The sequence below is a fragment of the Xyrauchen texanus genome, chromosome 7 (genome assembly GCF_025860055.1).
Source record: "Xyrauchen texanus isolate HMW12.3.18 chromosome 7, RBS_HiC_50CHRs, whole genome shotgun sequence".
NCBI classification, from domain to species: Eukaryota; Metazoa; Chordata; class Actinopteri; order Cypriniformes; family Catostomidae; genus Xyrauchen; species Xyrauchen texanus.
In genome coordinates, this window is record NC_068282.1 from 5,280,791 (window position 1) to 5,303,879 (window position 23,089).

Consider the following 23,089-nt stretch of genomic DNA (forward strand, 5'->3'; position numbering starts at 1 on the left):
AAAAACAACAGTTTCCAATCTAGGCGAAATTTTGAAACCAGAGAATTCAAACAGCCCATGATGAATCAAAAAGGAATTCCTTTGGGGCAAAACAAACCTTACCAAATGCTGATAACATTAAGAAAGCATTGAAAACAATTGGCCATAAAAGTGTATTATGGTTGACGAATGGCTACAATGGACCCATTTGCATATATAGAAAACATCTTTAAAATATTTAAAGAGATAGTTCACAGATAAAAAAAGAAACTTCTGTCATAATTTCCAAACCTGTATGATGTTCTTTCTTTCGTGGAACAAAAAAGGAGATGATATACAGAACTGTAATAATTAATGGCCTCAGTGACTTTTTACTTTCATTTCAAAGGTGAATAAATAATGACAGAAATGTAATTTGTCTGTGAACTATCCCTGTAAGACATTCCCTTTTACATGCTTGTCTGTGAGATATTCTTAAAGTGCACGACCTGTTTTTAATTTGACACTGTGTGTTTGTGTGTGAGAGTAGGGGTGGTTTACATGTTTTCATCTTGCTTTGTTAATCTCTGGTGATCACTGATAGCAGATGCAGTTCAAACTGAGAGTGAAACTGTGAGCAGCTCAGAGTGTGTTTAACATGTCAGACAGTCTGAAGGGCGTGATGGGAGATCCTAGAGGCTGTGGGGCGGGATTTACTGGCTAAAACTTACATTGCTGGTGTCAAAGGTCAAAGGATGGGGACATCTTTTTGCACCCATCCAGAATGGAAGCCCAGAGCTTGTTACCTAAAGAAATGGAAGAAAAGAAGAAACAATACAGTTATTTAAGATATAAAAAGTTGACACTAAACATATAGTGACAGAATTATCTGTAAACTAACATACAAATGAACCAAAGTTGTGTGTAAAACAAGATTACATTTAGGAAACAATGTGTAATGATTTATTTTTATTAGAAGTATTGCTAAATTCTACTGTACTTATATATGTCACTTTTATTAGAAGTAATGTAATAGCATAATGTACTTTAAAAGTAACATTGCCCAACACTGCATGTGACACGTGTAAAGCCTCTTGATGAAAAGCTCCAGTAAACAAGATTGAATGACATCTACAGTACATGTGTTGTGGACCAAACGGGAGTCCCTGCAGTCACTTGTCACATGCTGATGTGAACTGGATGTGATCGGTGATCATAAAGCCCCTGTCTCAATACCCATTGCTAATACAGACAAAGTAAAAGACTTTATCATATGTGCGTGTGTTCAATCCAATTAGTCTCCTAATAGAATACAGTAGTGACCTTTGAAAAGACCAAATGCAAACAAAAAGAACTGGGACTCAATGCGTTTTCCACTAGTCTAGAGCAGATCATTGCATGCAATTGAATTAACATCCATCTTTCGGCTTTCCAGGAAAGTTAATCTTTCTAACAATGCTCAGTTATGCAAAGCTCATCCAAACCTCATGAGCTATTTCTTGAGAAACAAAGGATTTTCTTTACAATCAGACCTACTCTACTTGAATATTTACAATACAGTAGAAGACAGATAGGTGGCGTTTTTCTCTTTTAAGTTCAATAAGAATCACACATTTGTAAAAGATGTACCATAAAATGCTGCAATTGCCCTGTTGTAAACAATACTTACTAATAATGAATAAATACTAATATTTAAGTGTTTTAACAACTTTGTATTGGAGGGCCCAATCTATAATCCACAAATTAATCTTGACATGATACCATGTCAAATTATACCAATCTATATATGTATGTGTTTATTATTGGTACGTCATCATGCCATGTAAACCTGTACTGACCTCCCTCTGTGACATTGAACATTGAGCAGTACCTCCACCAGACATTATAATCAGCTTTTGACATAGATAACAGTGCCACCTGCTGGTTAAAAGTGCAACTGACACATTTAACCATACTTGAGAGTCCTGAAATGAATCCACAATCTGCTAAAATACTTTCCAATACTGTGATGAGGGCCGAGAGAATTCACACCCGGCACTGAGTTGCTCAATCAGCGGAGAGAGAGAAAAGGAGGAGCCAGGGACGCCAGAGAGAGAGAGAGAGAGAGAGAGAGAGAGAGAGAGAGAGAGAGAGAGAGATGCAAGCAGCAGTGTTTTGTTTGTGTGCTTCTGTTATGTTTCAGTTCAGTGTTTTATGTTGAATTAAAGTCTTTTTGATGGTTAAACCAGTTTCTGCTTCATATTGCAAGGCATTGTTTTATTTTTAGTCAATTGTTGTATCCACAAATTTGGATGCAACACTGCGTCTCGCTTAATTTTTGCTGTATTCGTTTTTAAGACAACATGTCAACAGGTTTTAATGAAACTGATTTTTTTTTACTGTCTCCGGATGGTTAGACCACATGACATATATGACTTTAAGCCCCCAAAAAAAATATCAGAATAACTTTGAATTCAATAATTGAAAGCATCATAGAAGTGGTGTATTCAAGTAATTGTTTGGTGTGAATTTTGAATGTTTTATTAAATGTGGAAAATAACATTTACATAAAGACATTGACCCATGTGCTAATCCATTTGTTTTTAAAAATTGTAAGAGAAGAAATATTCACCAACATAAAAAATTGTCAATAGTTTTATGATCAATTAACATTAACCAAGGTTAATAAATGCTGCTAATTTTTTTTTTATTTTTAGACCATGCTATCTAATTCATAACTAATGTTGAGAAACAGAACCTTATTGTAAAGAGTTAATTTGCTTATAAATGCGGCTTCTGTTCTATTCCGGTGTACTCCATCAATGTGGTTTTTTTTAACAAAAGAATGTGTCCTGTGTGAACAGCCCCTTACAGTTTACTTGGATACAGAAATGTAGATTCTACTCAATGCCAAATAATGATGGCTCACAGCTTGCTCCGGGACTAGAACCAGTAACCTTCTGGTAATTATGCCTGAGCTTTAAACTTACCACCATACCAGTCCGTGACTATCAATCTGTTGTTTTACCTGGTCAGGAGGGAAGCAGTGCAGTAGTTGTCTAAGGTGGTTGTTGTAGAGTGTTTCCCACTGTCTTCGGGCCCAGCTGACACAGTCAGTCCAGTTCTGAGGCCGTTCCTGGATCAGACTCCTATAGACGCCCTCCAATATTTCCACAGCCTCCACATCCCCACGGGCGACTGTGCGCTCTACAAACGCTGGGTCACTGCAAAAACAGCACAGAAAGTCTTTCAAATCAAAGACTGAAACTTAAAGGAATAGTTCACCCAAAAATTATTATTCTCTCATCATTTACTCACCCTCATGCCATCCCAGATGTGTATGACTTTCTGAACAAAACAAATATTTTTAGAATAAATATCTCAGCTATTGGTCCATACAGTGCAAGGAATGGTGGCCAGAACTTTGAAGCTAAAAAAAGCACATAAATGCAGCATAAAAGTAATCATACAACTCCAGTGGTTTAAAATATCAATATTTAAGTAATTTTTACTACAAATGTGTACTTTCACTCAATATTCTTCTCCTTTTGTTTTTCGGCAATTTGCATTCTTTGTGCATATCGCCACCTACTGGGCAGGAGGATAATAATAGTAAAAAAAGGACTTAAAAATGTATCTGTTTTGCACCCACACCAATCATATTGCTTTTTAAGACATTAATTCATTTTATACTGCCTTTATGTGTTTTCTGAGCTTCAAAATTCTAGCCACCATTCACCACTTTGCATTGCATGGATCTACACAGCTGAAATATTCTTCTAAACATCTTTATTTTTGTTCAACAGAAGAAATAAAGTCATACAAATCTGGGATGGCATGAGGGTGAGTAAATAATGAGAGAATTTTCATTTTTGGGTCAACTATTCCTTTAAGTAGGCCAGATATATATATCTAAACAGACAAGGCTAGTTACTAGAGTACAAATTCTGAGGTTGGCAAACAGTTGCATAAAAAGCTTGTTAAAAGTCTCCTTTAAATGGATAGGTTTAGTTTCTATCTAAAAGTCTGAGTTTTTAACCACAGTAAGTCATTGAAATTTTGATCAGAGGTCTGGTTTGATAGATAGGTCCTTCCTTGACTTCACTCAAAGGCTGTTGCTTGCCAACAGGAAGTAGTTGAGATTGAGGTAGTTATGCCTTTGCCTTTCCTCTCCGGTATCTGCCAGATGCACATGCCACCTCAACTTCCTGCACACTCGTCTCTCTATAAACATCCTTAACTTAATTTCAGATCTGACAACAGTTGATACTTATGGCAGGAAGTCTGTTGACAGCCTAGGGTTGCACTAATAATGGATGGCTAAGCCTGGACTTAGACTGAGGAACCAGTTAAAACCATTGTGTGGACACAAAATATGTTGATAAACATGGAACTCCTTTTTTTCTCAGCACATTTCCTTTTGTTCACATTTCTAAATGTATTAACTGAATTACATTTTGCATACCTGAGATACTGGTTCACGTTCTCTGCAGTGTGCTTGAAAAGGCCCTCAAACTGGTCTCTTGCCCACTGAATATGACAAAGGTTTAATTTGTGATTCACACATCAGCTTCATTTTTGATAGAAATGCATTTGTAAAAATACAAATACTAAATGAATGACCAAATACAATCAAAATTGGGAGTTTGAGTTTTAATATCCTTTTAATCAATGTCTTTTTTTCTTTTTCTCAAACTTTTGCAAATGACCTGGTATGGCTACTGAAGGCAATATTTATGTATTCATTTTGAGATTATCAGACACATTATGGCATTATTTCACAGTCTTGTTTTGGTACCTGTAGTGTGTGTTCTATACGGTGTGGGAAATTCTTGAGTGTACAGAGAGGAATGGCTTTCTCTCCTCCAGATATGCCGGGTCCGTATGACTCGGTCAAATGTGGCACTACAACCATAGTGTGGCCTTTACTACCCATAGTTCCACCCTCCAGCATGGGCTTTTTGTTCCGCACACAGCATTTGTCAAGATAGACCCCTAAAGCACAAGAAAAACCTAGTGTTACACAAATTAACTACAAGTTTTTTATTTTATTTTATTTTTTATACTTTGGCTGGGGAAACTGGCCCCATTTTTTTTAACAATGTATTTTTAATATTTATCCAGTAAAATATTGATATGTTGTTTTCTTTCCAAAAACTAGTTTTGCTGGAAAATGATGGTATACATTGTTAAACATACTAATGTAATTTTCAACATATTCTTACTGCCATTGTAATTCAATGAAATCTCATATATGTTAGCCAGAATGAAGTCAACCTAGTCTCCTAGAATGAACGTTACTATAACAAAACTTTTGCAAACTGTGTTCCACATTTAGCCGCAGTGAAATGAACACTAGAGGTGCTGCAACATCTGTGCGTTTTATTCACTTTCACACAAATCACATCTACAATGGCTGATAATAACTTTATTTACACTTATTTTTCACCCTATTACTCACACACTTCTGTTATCATATCGAAACATATTAAAAACAATACAATTGAACACTTGTATTAAAGACCCACCCACATTTACAAGCATATTCCAATGTTATTAGCTTCTTTGGTAGCTTGACTGATAGAGTGTTGGTCTTTGGACTCAAAGAAGCGCCACCAAATGACGTGGTTGCTTTAGAACATTCAGAACAAATGACGTGGTCGCATTTGCTTTTTTCCACACTATCAGTTGGTTAAGGGTAAGGGTGTCTGTTTTGTTCACCTCTCATTTCCATTTAGAACACTATTGGATGGATTTAGGTTAAAGTTTATGGTTATGGTTAGGGATGTACGTTTTACTCATTTAAACATCCATCTAACATTCACCTTAAAAACCTCATCTGGTTATGAGACCATTTCACTTGCTTTTGGTGCTGGACATCACCAACTAGGAAACTGCTGCAAAACGTTTAATGAAGCAAGCTATCTTTTTGGCAAAAATGTTACCACTGTCACAAAATGTTCATGAGATTAGGCTATATGATGTTTAGAACATCAAATAAATACAAAAGTTTAAGTTAGAAGGGCATCCGAAAACATTAAATTAATGTAACATTTAGCAACAGCACTGGCCCCAGACCAGCGAGACATTCCTGAGTAGTATTAACACTCACTGGCATCCACATTATCCAGTGCAGCTGCAACCCCATCAAGCTGACTATAAAATGAATATGTGTAGACCTCCTCTGTCTCTGGACACACTCTGTTCTGGTGAGCAGTGATGTTCATGTAAGGGTTCATTGCTTTGGCGGACTCTGCTGCTGCCTCTGACTTAAGCCTCTGAATATGAGAGAAAAATAATAAAGCAATAAGCCAGAAGATGCCGTGCTTCAGCAGTTAACCATGTTTAAGTGGGTAAACTTATAGTTTCAACTCATCCCTCCTTTTTTTTTTAAATAAAAAATTGTGGTTACAGTGAGGCACTTACAATGGAAGTGAATGGGGCCAATTTTTGGAGGGTTTAAACAAAGAAATTAGAAGATTACAACTTTATAATAGCACTTGCATTAATTCTTCTTTTAAAACTCATGTATTATTTGTTTAAATTTGCCCATATCATTTTCACAGTCATTTTAGTGTTTGTTGACATTATATTGTCATGGTAACGGAGTTTTAAAATTGGCTATAAAAAGTTAGTAAGTGATTTTAACAGACTGAAATCATTTTTACAGGCATATTATTTATGTAATATGGCTATACTTTTGAAACAGTGAATATTTTAATGTTCAAATATGGGCCCAATTCACTTCCATTATACAGTAAGTGGCTCACAGTAACTAAGATTTTTGCCTTTTTTAAAGGAGGTACGAGTTAAAATAAATGTGTGTGGTAATCAATATTATGCCACAAATGTTGTCAATTGAGCTCAACTTGTATTGAATCCGGAACATTCCTTTAACCTCACTTTAAAATCACCACTTTTTTTAAATCTGTAGCAATATGATAAATCAATAAATAATGGTTCAATTGCTGTGCTGTCACAGGTATGCATATATTGGCTATTTGATAATGGTTTGGAACATAGCTTTTTCAATCAGAACCAAACAATCTGTTTTATAACGAACATTAAACTATGGTCACTGGTTACATAGTCACTATGTAACCATTTTATAAAATGTAAATTAATCAATAATGTTGTTGCTCCTTTTCTACATTGTTGTTTTGGGGATGAAAGACCATAAACTTACCCCAATGTCCTGTGAGCGGAATAGAAACTGTCGATTCAGGTTTGATCGCTCAATAGAGTCCATGTCAGTAACTGTAATGTTCCCGCCCTCTCCCGCACCCAGACCAATCAGAGCAAAGTTCTTCAGCAGTTCACAACCAATCGCTCCAGCTCCAACCTGATCATATATACATTTCAGTGAGAATTTACAATATACTGACAATACTGTACAATATTTATCCCTATAACTGAGCTACAGTCCAGTACTTGGAATTGTCTTTGTGAGGAGAGTCATAAAACAAAGTTGGAATAAATAAATAACTATATAGTACATGTGATGTAATTAAATACTGGAATCAACTGTTTCAAAAACATTGTATAATAGTTTATATTCGAGAGCTCTCATACCTTTAAATTTCCATGATCCTTCATGATTGATGGATTAGGATTTTTAAAATCATTTTATAGAGATTGCACTTAAAAAGAGCATTTTCTGGCTGCTGAAATAATTTCAATCAGTGCATCAATAGTGAATCACTAGTCATTCCATTTTAAGATTTGTTTTTAATTATTTTAATTATTTTATTTTATTATATTCCATGAAATTCATAGGCCTGAAAATCATCATTTTGAAATATCCTGATATTTGGAAGTGGATATTTTAGCAAACCCCTGATATTAATATTTTAAACAGTTTATATTACTCAAAAACAAGCAAATAACAAATATATATAAATTCACCAAAAAAAATAAATACACAAATCTCCTGACGAAATAATTTTGATATATTATTATTATTTATTTAGTTTTAACGCCATGTCAGCAACTAGGCTATTCACATGGCAATCAAGGGGTCGTCAGTACATATTTGCAATATTAGATAAGACACTAAGTTTATACACGATAAAAACTGTCAAATCTGTTCAGATGATACTTTAAAAAAAATATCAATTAACAATTCTCTGTATAAAAGCGTTGTCTGATAGTTCTAAAACTTTTACAATTCAGTAGAATGTGCTTAATGGTCATAGGATATTCACCAGTCAGTAAAAATGCATGAGTTAGTCTTGAATGGTCCAGTCGGCATCAGGTAAACACTAAAATAATTTAAACCAAGCCATCACTAGAAAAAATAATAATATATATATATATATATATATATATATATATATATATATATATATATATACACTATAAAAATTTCCATGACTTTCCCATGACATTTAAGATTACTGTTGTTATTACAATTATTATTTAAATTGTTTTATTACATTTCATGACATTTATAGGGCTGAAAATCATTGTTTTTTAAATTCCCTAAAATTAGGAAGTGGAAATAAAGCGGAAACCCTGATAATAATAGTTTATACAGTTTATATAATTCAAAATTACAAAATAACAAAAATATATGTTTTAGCAATATTCACAAAAAACTAAAACAAACTCAAATCTCCACATAAGCAGGTTGATTCACACAGGAAACTCTGGCTGACACATCCTTACTGTTTAACAGGAAATGCCACATGAATCACAAACTGTTTCCTGTACATTCTACACCACTGACCAACAGATCTACCCATTAGTAAACCCTTACTACATCCTTGGTTGGACTAGGATGACTGTACCAGCTTTGCAGTGAGGATTATGTCTCTCTCTGCTGGTGAAACTGGAGAAATGCACTCACCAGGAAATAATTCTGGTTCTTCAATTTGTCTTGAAAAGCAGATCCAAACACAGCGATCTGTCCATCATATCGACTGTCTCTCTGCAGCACAGAGGAGAAAGATGGAATCACAGACACAACACATACTCTGCCATTACTTCATGCTGCCTATGCTACTATGTTCTTCACAAACAAATCACAAATGACTTTTTTGTGTCAGGTCTTTTTTTTCATGAGATTGCTGTAGAATGATCGCTTACAGGAGCACAATCATCTTCAGTCAGGACACCTTCCGTACCCTCTTCTTCGTCAGACAGGCATTCCAGCGCATCAAAGTACAGCCACTGTCTGAGAGGAGTGAATTTACCACTGCAAGCCTGAAGGATAATTAACACAATAATTAACAAACTATTCAACTTTTAAAGAGATTTCTAGGGCTGCCCCCTAATAGTCGACCAAATGTTAATCGATGAGACGAGTCTTCGGTCGACCTACTTCATCTGTGCATTCTCTACCGGTGGGGTATTTTATATATACATATACATATATCACAATATCCAATTATATGGGCAATCCCTGGGCTGAGGGATCTGTGAATATTATAGCTTTAGTGATTTTGCTTTGAAAATGTAATTAATTTATTTAAAAAACAAAAAACAAATCAAATACATTTTTTCATATTTTTTTTTAATGCCCATTTCCCAATGCGCTCTAAGTCCTCATGGTGGCGCATTGCCTCAATCCGGGTGCCGGAGGATGAATCTCTGTCACCTCTGCATCCGAGACGTCAATCCGCGCATCTTATCATGTGGCTTGTTGAGCGCGTTACCACGGAGACATAGCGCGTGTGGAGTCTTCATGCTATTCTCTGCAGCATCCACGCACAGCTCACCACACGCCCCACCGAGAGCGAGAACCACATTATAGCGACCACAAGGAGGTTATCCCATGTGACTCTACCCTCCCTAGCAACCGGGCCAATTTGGTTGCTTAGGAGACCTGGCTGGAGTCACTCAGCATGTCAAATACATGTCTAAATGCAAATTGCACTCCAAAAGAAACGAAAAGCAAATAAAATTATGTATAAGTACTTTCCATTTACCATCAGGCAAGTGTGCGTCTAAACATGCAGCCGGAAAATTACTTAAACAAACGAAGACATAAAAACAATACTAAATGTACAAATTATAATTATAATGATGATAATAATCACTGAAATATAAATCATGGTTCGAGGTGAAAGTGTTTCTGTATTATTTTATGTTTTAATCACAGTTGGATAGGCTGCAGATTTGTGGTCACAATGAACTGCTCTGTGGAAATAAAGCAAACTGAACTCAAACCGCCTCCTGAGCGGAGATAGACGATACTGTTCTTGCAAAACAAAACAAAAATTCAGAAGACAGAAACAAAGAAAAAGTGAAAACTCTTTACAGGTGCGAGTTCCACGAGACTGCACGACTCCATACAAACATAAATGCGCATAGATGCTTTTTCTTCAAGGGTGTATCTGTGTGTCTATGGGCAAAATATTTGTAATATTAATCTGATAAAAATAATAGCCTACAATAATAATAATAATAATAATTGAATATATGTGAAAACAAGCCAAATATCATCTTGACATCATCAAAGGCATTTATTGGCGATTACTCTGACCAATTCGTTGATCCCCGAGATCATTGTCTGTCGGCCCGATCCTAATGTGCATTTCTCTCTAAAAATTAACAAAATGTTCAGACAGTCTCTTTGCTAGTTTTTCTGACACATTCAGAATCATTACCGCTTTACCGGTGTCGCTTCGTGTATGCGCTTGTAAAATGTATATTTTACTCTGTATGTATGAATGACAGTGTTAGCAATGTTACTTATAACATTCTCTCACCTTCACCACCTCCTGAGCAGCCAGCCCACCAATGAACGCATTGACAGGTGCAAGGTCACCGCTGGCAACCAGGGATAATTTCCGCACAGTGTCTTCATCAAGTTCGTTAAACTCTGCATCTGCACAGATCTTTTTCGTAATTGTGACCAGCAATTCAGCATCGGCCTACAGGGCAGCAAAAACACACAGGTGATATACAGTATAATCAGTAGGAATGTCAGAAAATAGCAATACTACAGTTATTGACTGGGACGATATGTTCTCTATAATCTTTTGAGGTATCGATATATTAACATTAGCCAACATTTAAAATAAGGAGCCTAATTTGTGTGCTTTCCATTCACTGTCAGTTGGCCTTCCATTTAAAGGGATAGTTCACCCAAAAATTCGAATTCTCTTATCATTTACTCACCCTCATGCCTTCCTAGATGTGTACTGTATGACTTTTTTTCTTCAACTGAACCCAAAAGAAGATTTTTAGAAGAATATCTCAGCTGTGTAGGTCAGTGAATGGTGACCTGACCTTTTAAGCTCCAAAATTCACATAAAGGCAGCATAAAAGTAATCTATAAATACATAAAACTCCAGCGGTTAAATCTATGTATTTAGAACAAATATGATAGATGTGTGTGATAAACAGATCAATATTTAATTCATTATTTTACTATAAATCTCCATTTTCACTTTCACATTCTGAAAGTGGAGATTTATAGTCAGAAGGATTACTTTTCTGCTACCTTTTTGTGATTGTTGGAGCTTCAAAAGGTCTGGCCACCATTCACTTGCATTGTAAGAACCAACAGAGCTTAAATATTCTTCTAAAAATCATAATTTACATTCAGCAGAAGAAATTCATACACATCTGGGATGGCATGAGGGCGAGTAAATGATGAAAGAATTGTCATTTTTGGGTGAACTATCTCTTTAATGAAGTCTAGAATAATAGCTTTGGGAATCCACAAGGGGGTGATATAACATTTACTGAACTTAATACTAAAGGACATGCTTCTTTACCAAAGTTGTGTTGAGAAATATGTATGAAGAAACAAAAACTTTTGTGCAACGATTAGCCATATTTCTATCTGAAAAAATTCTAATATTTTGATAATCAATGCGTGAATAATAAATAATAAATAATAAAACTTAATAATAAGGCTAAAGATACGTTTATTTGATATATATATATATATATAATTTTTATATATATATATTTTCAAATATAGTTATTGTATTGACATTAAATGGAGTGGTGGTGGCGTAGTGGCTAAAGCACAGGGCTGTTAATCAGAAGGACACTGGTTCTAACCCCACAGCCACCACCATTGTGTCCTTGAGCAAGGCACTTAACTCCAGGTTGTTCCAGGGGGATTGTCCCTGTAATAATTGCACTGTAAGTTGCTTTGGATAAAAGCGTCTGCCAAATGCATAAATGTAAATCGACAGCCCTAATATATATATATATATATATTAGTTATAAAACATCTAAATTAATTTGATATTAGCCACTTTTCCATACAATGAAAGGGAATAGTGGCTGAGATTGCTTAGTGCCCAACATCTTCTTTTATGTTCCACGGAAGACAGAAAATTATTCTGGTTTGGAACAACATTAGGGTGAGCATATTATGACAGAATTTTCCTTTTTGGGTGCATACTGCCAAGGTGTAAATGTATTCACTGACCTGAGACCTAGGACGGGGTGTTCTGCCGTATTCCTCAGAGAATTGATGCAGGGCCTTGAAGGCCAAGTGCAAAGACCGGTGTCTTTCTATTTTGCCAAAGTCTGTCATCTCCACAAGCCCCGGATCTATAAGCACTTCTTTCGTAGCCACACTGAAAGGTTTCTATGAGAATGAGAAATATCACCTGAGTTGCTTTGCTGTAATTGCAACTAGCAGGAGAGTCATGAGTAAGTTCATTTTTCTAAAGCAAGGAATATTCATGGCTAAACATAAACTCTATTGGCTCTGTGACATGGTATCAATTCCCAAGCAGAATAATTTTGACTTGGCCCTCAGTTTGTTAAAACATGTAACCAGTAATGCACTTACAATGGAAGTCTATGGGGCCAGCGTACTGGAGGGATAATAAGCACCACTTATAGTGTTACACCACTTAAATACATGATTCAGTCAGAAATGTTTCATTGTTTGAGCTTCAAGTTTTTCTAAATCATAATTTTTAGGAGGGACCTCTTTTCTGGGTGGATGAACTATTGGTTACAGTATGTGTCCCTGATGTTAAACTTGCATTTAAACCAAAATAGTCCACAGAAAGATCGGATTAACGTAACAACCAAGTCCCCACACAAACTAATTTCAGAAACATTCAGCATCATGTCAACTGTATAAGTAATTACTCTTAAATTAAAAAAAACATTCTAGATTATACTTACAAAGCTGAGGATCTCCGGTTGATTGACTTCAGTTGCCACGCCACCCTTCACATAGTCCGAAAAGTTGGAAGTGTCACAAATACTGAAGGAGAATCTGTCTAAATTACAAGTCAGGAAAAGAGGGGTAACATTTACTTTGTTCTTGGCTCAATATGTATGGAAGCCAAGGAGTACCAATTAAAAAAGAATTAAGGAATATATAATCAATCTATTAATTTGAAAATAAAAATATAAATAAACCAATTTATAAATGGCCAAATAAATAGACACATTTAAATGTGTTTATTTAATTTATGTTTAAAAAAGTAATTATATTTAGCAATAAAACAGCACATTAATATGTCATTTTTATGCACCTTTTAAAGTTCATCTAAAAAAAGCATTTGGCAGTTGCTTTTCTTTTTCATTTTCTTTTGGCTTTTCCTTATTCATTTGACAATCGAGTTTAAAAATGGCGACCTTGTGACTCAATTTTAAGACACACCCCCTCTCCCATGTCCCATTCGAAGGAGATGTAAGAAGGTCTATCATTTCACGGCTATTGATAGAGGTTTACATGGTCTATGAAGCCTGCGCAAAAGAAACGTACGTGAGTAGTATCAGAAGTTAATGGTCACTTGTCACTGCTGCAGTTAAATGCAGAGCACATCCCTCCCCGAACGTGTACAGTGGTACCTGTCCAGGAAGGGAGCAGGTAACCACAATGCCGTCAACGGAACCGATCCGCACCACTGACTGAAAGCACACAGCCGCTATGCTCACGCTCCACCGGTCTGAGGTATAGAGCAGCTGGAGAAAGATGCAGGACCTCCGGGCTGCAGCGGCCACTAGATCCTACCTGAAGCAAATGCTTCTCTGTGCAGCAAGACCTTCCAGAGATTAATCTATTCCAAAGACTTTACTCTATGACTGCTCCTTGCCATATTTGTGAACAAACCCCCCATATACTGTACCTGGATCATCCACAACCATTGGGATTCGACAAAACTTTACTAAACAGTTTCTATTTACATAGCTTGATAAAGTGATACTGCTATTCACTTACACAACCAGATATCATTTTTTTCTTTCACTTAAGTTATACCACATTTCCAGCAGTAAAGGGGGAGAGAGGGGGTAAAACACTTGTTGCTTTTTATCATATTTATTCAGAAAATGTTTAGCCTTAAGCAGCATTTCTTAAACTATGGGTCGTGACCCAAATTAATTCACATAGCCAGCATGTTGGGTCGCAATGCATTTTGATATTCGTGTAATTATTTCCTTAGTAAGTGTAATTTAAATTGCTAAGAGCACATAGCGTTCTGTTCAGAGCACACTTCCACGCTGTTGCGCTCGCCAGGCTTGACTTTCGGCTTTTTTTAACAAAATAATTTGATAGGCATGCTCTCTTTCTACGTGAAATCAGGCAAGGCGAGAGTGCTGTCAGGTGCTGCGGTCAATGGGTTACTCAGCTCGACATTTTTCATGATACCGTCATAAACATGTAAAACTAGCCAAACATAAAGATGACAACTTCCAAAATGAAAACTAGTTTGTCTTGGTTTTATATAAAGGATCAGAAAGGCAACAATGCGCTTTACAGGCAAGTTCAAAGTAATAAGTAGCTTATAATAAGACGACATCCTCACGTGGCACCCAAAGGTTAAATGAAAGTGGCAAAACCAAAAACATGAGACAAAAAGCAGATTTTCCAAGTTAGGAAAATAGTTAAGAATTAATGTAACATTGAACATCAGTAGAAATACATGAGTTGTGTCTATCAAAAATGTTGCTATAGCAAATAGCATATTGCACGGTTTTGTATGTGTGGGTCCCAAGTAAACACAAAACTTCTAATTTGGGTTCTGGTTTCTGAAACGTTTAACTTGCTCTGTGCAAGTTTCTACTGTAAACAAAGACACGCTTCCTGCCTCCTCCTCCAAGTGACGCGTGACCTTACCAATGAGCTAATGTCATCCCTCTCATGAGCGTGCGTCAAAGAGATGAACGGAAGCGAATATTTGTAGTTAAGTATATAAGTATTGTTTTGTTTCTTAAAATAATCAATTGTTTGCATTCAGGATAATTTTATTTGTCGACTGGAGTCGTCTGGATTATTTTGATGCACCCTAAATATGCATTTTGGACTGTTTAGACCGTTGCATTGTTTAGAGGATGAGGCCTGAAATGAAATCCTAAAAGTCTTAAATTCTGTTTTGATGAAGAAAGAAACTAATTTTCATTTTTGCGTGAACTGCTCCTTTAATGTGCTATTTTATTGTTAAATTGAATTGCATTTTAAAAATGAATAAAATACACATTTATGAATGCACAATTTTATTGTTAAATATAATTACATTTTGAAATGTGAATTAAATAAACACATTTAAATGTGTCTATTTATTTGTCAATTTATAATTGGATTTATTCACATTTTTATTTTCAAATTAATAGATTGATCATTTATTCCTTTATTCATTTTTAATTGGCACTCCTTGGCTTCCATAAATATGTGCTATTGCAATCTCAATCCACTATTTAAACAATCAGCTCTCCGTTTTGCAGATGTATGTATATATATATAGAATATTATATCACACCTACCCCTCTCTTTAATCTCAATGGGGGCATGGCTGTTGAGTTCGCTCATGCCTTGAACCCCAGAGAAGTTCACCAACATGCCATCAGTGAATTCATGGCTTTCTTCATCTGAGCATGTCACAACACCTGGATTCCCCTTAAGTGGACCATATCATATTTTTAAAATGCATGTTACATGTATTCCCTAAAATACAGGCTATTAATGTATATGGATACGTCATGTAAGCTATTGAAAACAAATATATACAAATATAAGAAAAGAACAATTGATCACAGCATTTAGATAAAACAAGTAACAGAATTTACATAAATAGGTTTGTGCTTTTCACTTAAAGGTAAAGTGTTTAATTCAAATTTGTTGTTTGTAACAGTGTTCCGACATGTCTACTTCCTGTTCAACCAATGGTGTGATTTTGGGACTAGCTGCCGAACAATGGCAGCTAGTGGCCAGAAATGACACATTTAAGCTTTAAAAAGGATCAAACAGAAAGTGAAATTGTTATTTTTGAGCTGTGTCACCTTGCTGATGTGAGCAATCATGGCTGAGACTGGGGTCTCTCCATTTGTGTCTCTGACCTCAAACGATTCTCCAAAGTCACAGAACAACTGTCTGTAAACCAAACACAATTAACATCTGATTTAGCACTATTTTAATCATTATAAATGAATACTATATTAATAAATTGCATCTTAATTTGCATACTATAATCTAAAAGTCTTGAATGCAAGATTAGATTATGTTTGTGCCAAATCATAGTAAATAAACTGGTAAAGGTGCCCATATGATTTACTTGTCTGGCAAATGTTTAAAGTGTGAGAAGTGTGTGCTTGATGGCTAATAATATCTCTCTGTGTCGTAAGACAAAACGTTCTCTTTCAATTCAGTTAGTATGCAACAAAGCGGTCTGTGGTATCCAGCCATAATGTTATGAAATGGTAGTAGAACACACTCTTTTTCTACACTCTCAAATGTATGTGCTTCCAATCACTATTGAAATACATAATACTAGTGCATTCACATGTATGCAACTGACCAGTCCAACTGACTGCGCGATGCCATCAATGTTTTGTTTATTTTCATCTTGCTACTTTTGTGAACTCTAACTGCAGTAATGAAAAGTCGTCTTTTTTGTTGATTCATAGGAAGTAGCTCTTCTTACCCAAAAAGTCCTCTGGTGTCAGCCACAATAAACTTTATATTGTTTGAGTGACAAAACGTTCCCAGGCATTGCTGCTCCTCAAAGGGTGAATTTGTAAGCACCACAACCTAATAAAATAAATACATTGAACCACAAGGAGAGTCAAAGACTTTGTTGAATGAACATGTGAGAGCAGGAATCCCAACACACCTGAAACTGTCTCAGGAAGTCCTCGCTGAGTTTGTCAGTGCTTGCAGACACTCGAACATAGACGTTCAGACTTGAGAGCTGTTTCTCAGAGCACAAGGCCCTGTTCTGACCCACATCAGTTTCTTTCAAGTAAAACTACAGGGAGAATTTCATGTTAACATTCACAAAAGTGATTCATTTGGATTGTTAGTGATTATCTCTGCAATGCTGGATACTTCATAATAAAGTACGGTTCAAATGCATGCTTTCTAATGGACACATGTACATCACCACTAAATATGTTTACATTTTTAAATGTTAAAGGAATAGTTTGCTAAAAAAACTAAATCAGTCATCATTTACACACCTTCATATCACTTCAAACCTTTATTATTTTCTTTCTTCCATGGAAGAAGAGGATATTTTCCATACAATTAAACAGAATAAGGATGTAATTGAACTAAAAAATGAAATGGAGAATAAAAATGTCCTTGATATTTAGACATATAAGAAGTAACTGTACTATAAATACATACTGTACATTTCAGAGCCCAAAACTTCCTCCCCAGTCTAAAAAGAACATTTATAGTTGCCACCCTGCTGATACGTCTCGTTTTGAAATCTCTGTTTTAATGACGACACAACACATTGCTTTTTGTATTTACACATCACACAAAATGCATCATAGCACCATTGGCCCCACCCACTGGTGGAACCAACTGGACTATTTTGAATTATTTTGTATATAAACTAGGGCTGCAACTAACAACTATTTTGATAATCGACTAATCTAATGATTATTAGAACGATTATTCGACTATTCGGGCAATTTTTGCAACGATTAATCATTAGCTCTTAACCAACAATTCATTTTGTGCCTCAACTTAAAAGGTTGTATTAAACATGCTTACTAACAATTAAGAGGACAAAATTATCTTTAAAAAAAAAAAAACTCTAAATGATATTCACTGAATTAAAGGGGGAAAAATACTTATTTACTACTAATTTTAATTTTAAAAAAATCACTGCAAAAAAATCCTATTGTTATCAAGTGTTCTTGTCTTGTTTTCCATTTAAAATGATCTAAAAATCCTTATAGGAATAAACATTTACTTGAGAAGCAACATAGAAGATATTTAGACTTGTGTATCTTGAACAGGCCTAAAAGTGTATTTTCTATTTATAGTGTATTTTTTCCACTTGTTTATACTTCTGCCAGTGCAGTAAAGACTAAATATACTTATTTTCAATATACATTCTCTGAAGTCTAAATATCTAATATGTTGCATCTCAGGTAAATGTATCATGTTTTAAGGATTTTTAGATATTTTTAAATATTTAAATATAATTGTTTTGGATTTTGATCCATCTTTAATTCACAAAAAACAAACTCTTTCTTCTTAATAGAGCTGTGTATCACTGTTTTTTTCAGGATAAGATACACACCATGACATATATATTATGATTCGCTATATCACGATCCATCACGTTATAATCTAGCTGCAGCAAACACATGCAAGGGATGAGCGTCTCCATGCAAGACAGTTTATCAGTTGGGAGAAGTTTGAAACTCTCTCATGCCTCTCATATAAACGACACTAAACGCATAGAGAAATGCCAGTTTCGGAGTCTGTGCTTATTTATACAAACTGCTTCCTTATTATTTGAACTTAGATAAAGGATGCATTAAAGATATAACATAAAAAAAGGTGTTTCCTTTTTAGATGCTCTGATAGGCAATTAATTTAATCATTTAATCATCCTCATGCCATCCCAGATGTGTGTGAATTTCTTTCTTCTGCAGAATGCAAATTAATATTTTTAGAAGAATATTTTAGCTCTGTAGGTCCTTACAATGCATGTGAATGGTGACCAGACATTTGAAGCCCCAAAAAGCACATAAAGGCAGCATAAAATTGATTAATGTTACTCAAGTGGTCAAATCCATATCTTCAGAAGTGATATGATAGGTGTGGGTGAGAAACCGTTTCCTTTTTTTTACTCTAAATCTCCACTTTCACTTTCAGATGTGAAGATGCCCTCCTGAAGATATAAATTTAACCACTGTTGAAGTATGTATTACTTTATGAATCCTTTATGTGATTTTTAGGGCTTCAAAGGTCTGGTCACCATTCACTTGCATTGTAAGGACCTACAGAGCTGAGATATTCTTCTAAAAACCTTCATATGTGTTCTGATGAAAAAAGAAAGTCATAAACACCATGACATGAGGGTGAGTAAAAGATAAGAGAATTGTCATTTTTGGGGGATTATCCCTTTGAAATATAGTGCAAACTGACTACTTTTATGGTGTGTTTTTGTCATTTTGGAGATCAACAGCCCTGTCTCCATTCTCATTGTATATGTATGGAAAAGAGCAGTATGGAAATTCTGCAAAACATCTACTTTTTGTGTTCTACAGAAGAAAGTAATTTGGGTTTTGGAATGTCATAAGGATGAATACATGATGACAGAATAATACATTTTGGCAGAAATATCCCTTTAATAACATGAGAAGTTCTAATTACGTGGGAAGACAGATCTCGCCACTCCACCACTCCTTCGTCCTGGATGGTGACTGATCGGACCCCAGCCAGGATCACATTCTTGGCGATCTCCACGCCAAGACCTCTCATTCCAGCGATGAGGACATCAGCCTTTCCCATTCGACGCATCGCATCATGGTCAATCACATACCTGTTGTGAGATTAAATATTGTAAAGTTGATAAATTACAAATTTCCCAGCTAAATTATTTGACCTCGAAATGTTGATTATGATTTTGGATGAGAATACTGTTGAGCTTTACAAATATCTGGAATCCAAAATGTTAAGTTCAATCTTTGCTATATGTGATTCTTATATATATATATATTAGGGAGACCAGGGCTAGTTGTCACAAGAGCTATATTTCAGTAACTACAAGATTTAGAGTGAAAAGTTCAAATACACAAATGCTTGTTTTTATATAGTAGTGGTTTTGTTTGATGGTTTTTAATACCTAGTTCAAAACTGTATTTAATCAGATTTTTTTTTTTTATTATTTAAAGGAATAAATACTCTCACTCATGCCATCCCAGATGTTGTGTATGTCTTTCTTTCTTCTGTAGAATATCTCAACTTTGTAGGTCCATACAATGCAAGTGTATGGTGACCAAAACTTTGAAGCTTCAAAAAGCACAAAGGCAGCATAAAAGTAATCCATACAAATCCAGTGGTTTAATCCATGTCTTCTGAAGCCTTCTAATCACTTTTAATTTTGAGAACAGACCAAAATGCAACTCTTATAATCAGCTCTCCTTGGCGATCACGATTTCAAGTTTCTCAGTTACACATCCTAGCGCCAACCACTAGGAAGTGTAATCAAGCTTGAAATCATGATCATGCCTAGAGACTGCAATGACATGATGTACAGTGAAGAATGAGTTACTTTTTGGTCTGTTTTCACCAAAAATCAATTAGATCTCTTGAAAAGGCATGGATTAAACAACTGGAGTCATATGGATTACTTTTATGATATCTTTATGTGCTCTTTTGGAGCTTCAAAGTTTTGGACTCCATTCACTTGCATTGTAAGGACCTACAGAGCTGAGATATGCTTCTAAAAATCTTAGCTTGAGTTCTGCAGAAGAAAGAAAGTCACAAGTGAGATGGCATGAGGGTGAGTAAATGATGAGAGAATTTATAGAATATTGCTTCAATGGCAAGTTCGCTATTGGGGCATGTTGTCACAAAAGGTCACATGTGTTAAATTACCTGTATCTTTTGTTCCTGGGTAATAACGGTGGAAATGTTAAATTGCCCCCAAAAAACTTAAGTCTTTGTTATGTGTCTATAAAGAAATGCACTTTCAAACATACACCTAACCTGAGAAATATTCACTAGAGTAAAAAGTGTGACATCCAGCCCCAATCACCCATACTTATTTTGTGTGACAGTAGAAAATTATGTTAGGGAACAGCTTACTATTTTGTCTCTTTATGATAGTAGTCTCTGTTTCATTTCTTTCTAATCATGTTACAAAAATGTGATCAAGCAAAAATGACAACAAACGTTAACTTTGGACCAATACCAGTCAAGTCAAAGCAAGTGTCTTTATAAAATGCATGCAGCTGTACTATATGCTCCTAAAAATAGAAATCACAAAATGCAGTCATAGAGAAAGTTAAGTTGCATGTTTAATATGAGTATTTATCTGCACACTTACAGTTGTCGAGAATATAACCCCTCGTCAATATCACTTTGCTCCATATTCCTGTAAGACTGAAAAATATTTATTAGGTTGACAGTGGTAAGGTTAAGGCTTTTTCTCTTTATGTTCTAACTCAGTCGTTGGCAGTGTTGGGTAAGTTACTCTAATAATCTACAGTGTAATTAGATTACTGTACTAACTGCTCTGTCTGAAAAGTAATTGCATTACTTATTATTAATTACTTTCTAAAACCATGATCAACCTCGACCAGATGAAAAATACAAGGATTGACATGATAATTCTTTCAAATAAATAATATCAAATCTAATAAATCATTCATGAACTGGTCAAAGAATGTAAGGGTTCAGCATTAAATTACAAAACATATATTTTAACATTAGACATTAATAAATTTCGATTTTAAATTCACTATTGTTTTATATAGAATTGTTCTAGAGTCTATACAGTATTTAAAACAATTACATCAGAAGTAACTGAAACATTAAAAGTAATCCGTTACTTAACTTTTCCCCAATAAAAATTAATGAATGCATTACACCCAACCCTGACCATAGTAAACATGGTAATGCCATGGTATTCTTTGAAGTATCTTGAAGTACCATTTAAATACATTTACTGATGGATTAGATGATCATATTGAATGATTATTATCAGTTTTGGACAAGTATGCACCTGTTGTGAACACGGAAATGAGTTATTTTAGCGAAGAGCAAAGCTATCAATGCCGAATTTGTATATGTATATGTATATGCCATCAGCATAAAATTGACTATAATCAGCTATTATTGACAAGCGTTGTCAAAGTGCATGAATTATTATTATTATTAAACATTACCTGTCTTTCAGCGGAGAATATTCGTGTTTGTTTCAGTTGCTCTGCCAAAACAGAAAGTGATCTGATTCTGAGGGGCGTTTCACTTTCGTTTCTGTCAATACTGTACTTCACGTCGCTGCTCGCGCTCGGCCATTTTCGGAATTTAAATGTTTTTACCTAACATTTTTTATTTACATCCTCAGAACTCCCACTTTACATGATCGCTGAGATTCCTAAAGTCATCCATGAAACTCGAGAACAACCGCAAGATGGCACTGTTGCAGCTCATTCAGTATTGATCATCCCTATGCCCTTCGAAGACTTGAGAGCTTCGGGTGGCGTATAGGTGCGAGGCTGGAGTATGGTCGAAACAGTTATTCAGATCTAACTTTTTTAAGTCATTTTTACTGTAAATTATGTTTAAAACCACCCCACACAGCATGGCTACCATGATTGCTCTCCCTTCGAAGTGTCCTGCGAAGGCATAATTTATGCCATTGGTACGCAGACTATGCCTAAAATGAGCGGGGCTACGGTGGCCGATGGCTCAAATTGGTCTTTTAAATTCTAATTTATAATAATTGTAAATATTTGAAATAATTTTTTAATTAATTAATTAAAAATAAGAATTATATTTTTAATAAAATGGCAAGTATTTATTATCAAGTATTAGTAATTATTTTCGCTGCACAGTGACCGTTATATCGTTGAACGATGTCTGTTACTTTTAACAGCGCTAATCAGGGTGGCCCAATCACAGTCGTTTGTGATTCTTCTTCTTCTTCGTATTCATAAAATCATTTGTGGCGCCATCTAGTGGTTGTTATCAGTAACTTTTCAGTTTATGGACTGTCTGGCCTTATCTAATAGTTACCTGGTGTTCATTATGAAACTTTACGGATTGACACACACATTATTTATATTTGCATACTTTTCAAAGTTAATAATATGTGTGCAAAAGATTGTCTTGCTCTTCAAATTAATTGCTTGTGGTTTATATTAACTAAAGCAGAAAATAATGAAGATAGACTTAATTTACAAGAAAATATATAAATACTATGTCGATAATAGATAATCATACCTTTGAATATGAACATGAATTACACCT

General features: G+C 35.1%; 1 protein-coding gene across 2 annotated transcripts in view; it reads right to left on the bottom strand.

Moving 5' to 3' along the window:
* uba7 (ubiquitin-like modifier activating enzyme 7) overlaps positions 1 to 22,446 on the bottom strand; it is a 58,132-nt gene extending 35,686 nt beyond the window's left edge. The window contains exons 1-18 of one of the 2 annotated variants that reach the window (XM_052130521.1): positions 22,003 to 22,446; positions 21,162 to 21,209; positions 19,484 to 19,652; positions 16,977 to 17,111; positions 16,788 to 16,894; positions 16,147 to 16,237; positions 15,631 to 15,763; positions 13,045 to 13,142; positions 12,332 to 12,493; positions 10,650 to 10,814; positions 9,025 to 9,141; positions 8,786 to 8,866; positions 7,124 to 7,279; positions 6,050 to 6,215; positions 4,736 to 4,932; positions 4,403 to 4,467; positions 2,966 to 3,161; positions 690 to 764 (exon numbers count right to left, since the gene is read on the bottom strand). In XM_052130521.1, coding sequence (XP_051986481.1) covers positions 690 to 764; positions 2,966 to 3,161; positions 4,403 to 4,467; positions 4,736 to 4,932; positions 6,050 to 6,215; positions 7,124 to 7,279; positions 8,786 to 8,866; positions 9,025 to 9,141; positions 10,650 to 10,814; positions 12,332 to 12,493; positions 13,045 to 13,142; positions 15,631 to 15,763; positions 16,147 to 16,237; positions 16,788 to 16,894; positions 16,977 to 17,111; positions 19,484 to 19,652; positions 21,162 to 21,205 — 2,157 coding nt within the window. In that variant the 5' untranslated portion in view covers positions 21,206 to 21,209; positions 22,003 to 22,446. Of the gene's footprint in view, positions 1 to 689; positions 765 to 2,965; positions 3,162 to 4,402; positions 4,468 to 4,735; positions 4,933 to 6,049; positions 6,216 to 7,123; positions 7,280 to 8,785; positions 8,867 to 9,024; positions 9,142 to 10,649; positions 10,815 to 12,331; positions 12,494 to 13,044; positions 13,143 to 15,630; positions 15,764 to 16,146; positions 16,238 to 16,787; positions 16,895 to 16,976; positions 17,112 to 19,483; positions 19,653 to 21,161; positions 21,218 to 22,002 lie in introns of both variants that reach the window. The other variant, XM_052130520.1, reaches the window with a different exon arrangement.
* Between the last annotated feature and the right edge of the window lie 643 nt (positions 22,447 to 23,089).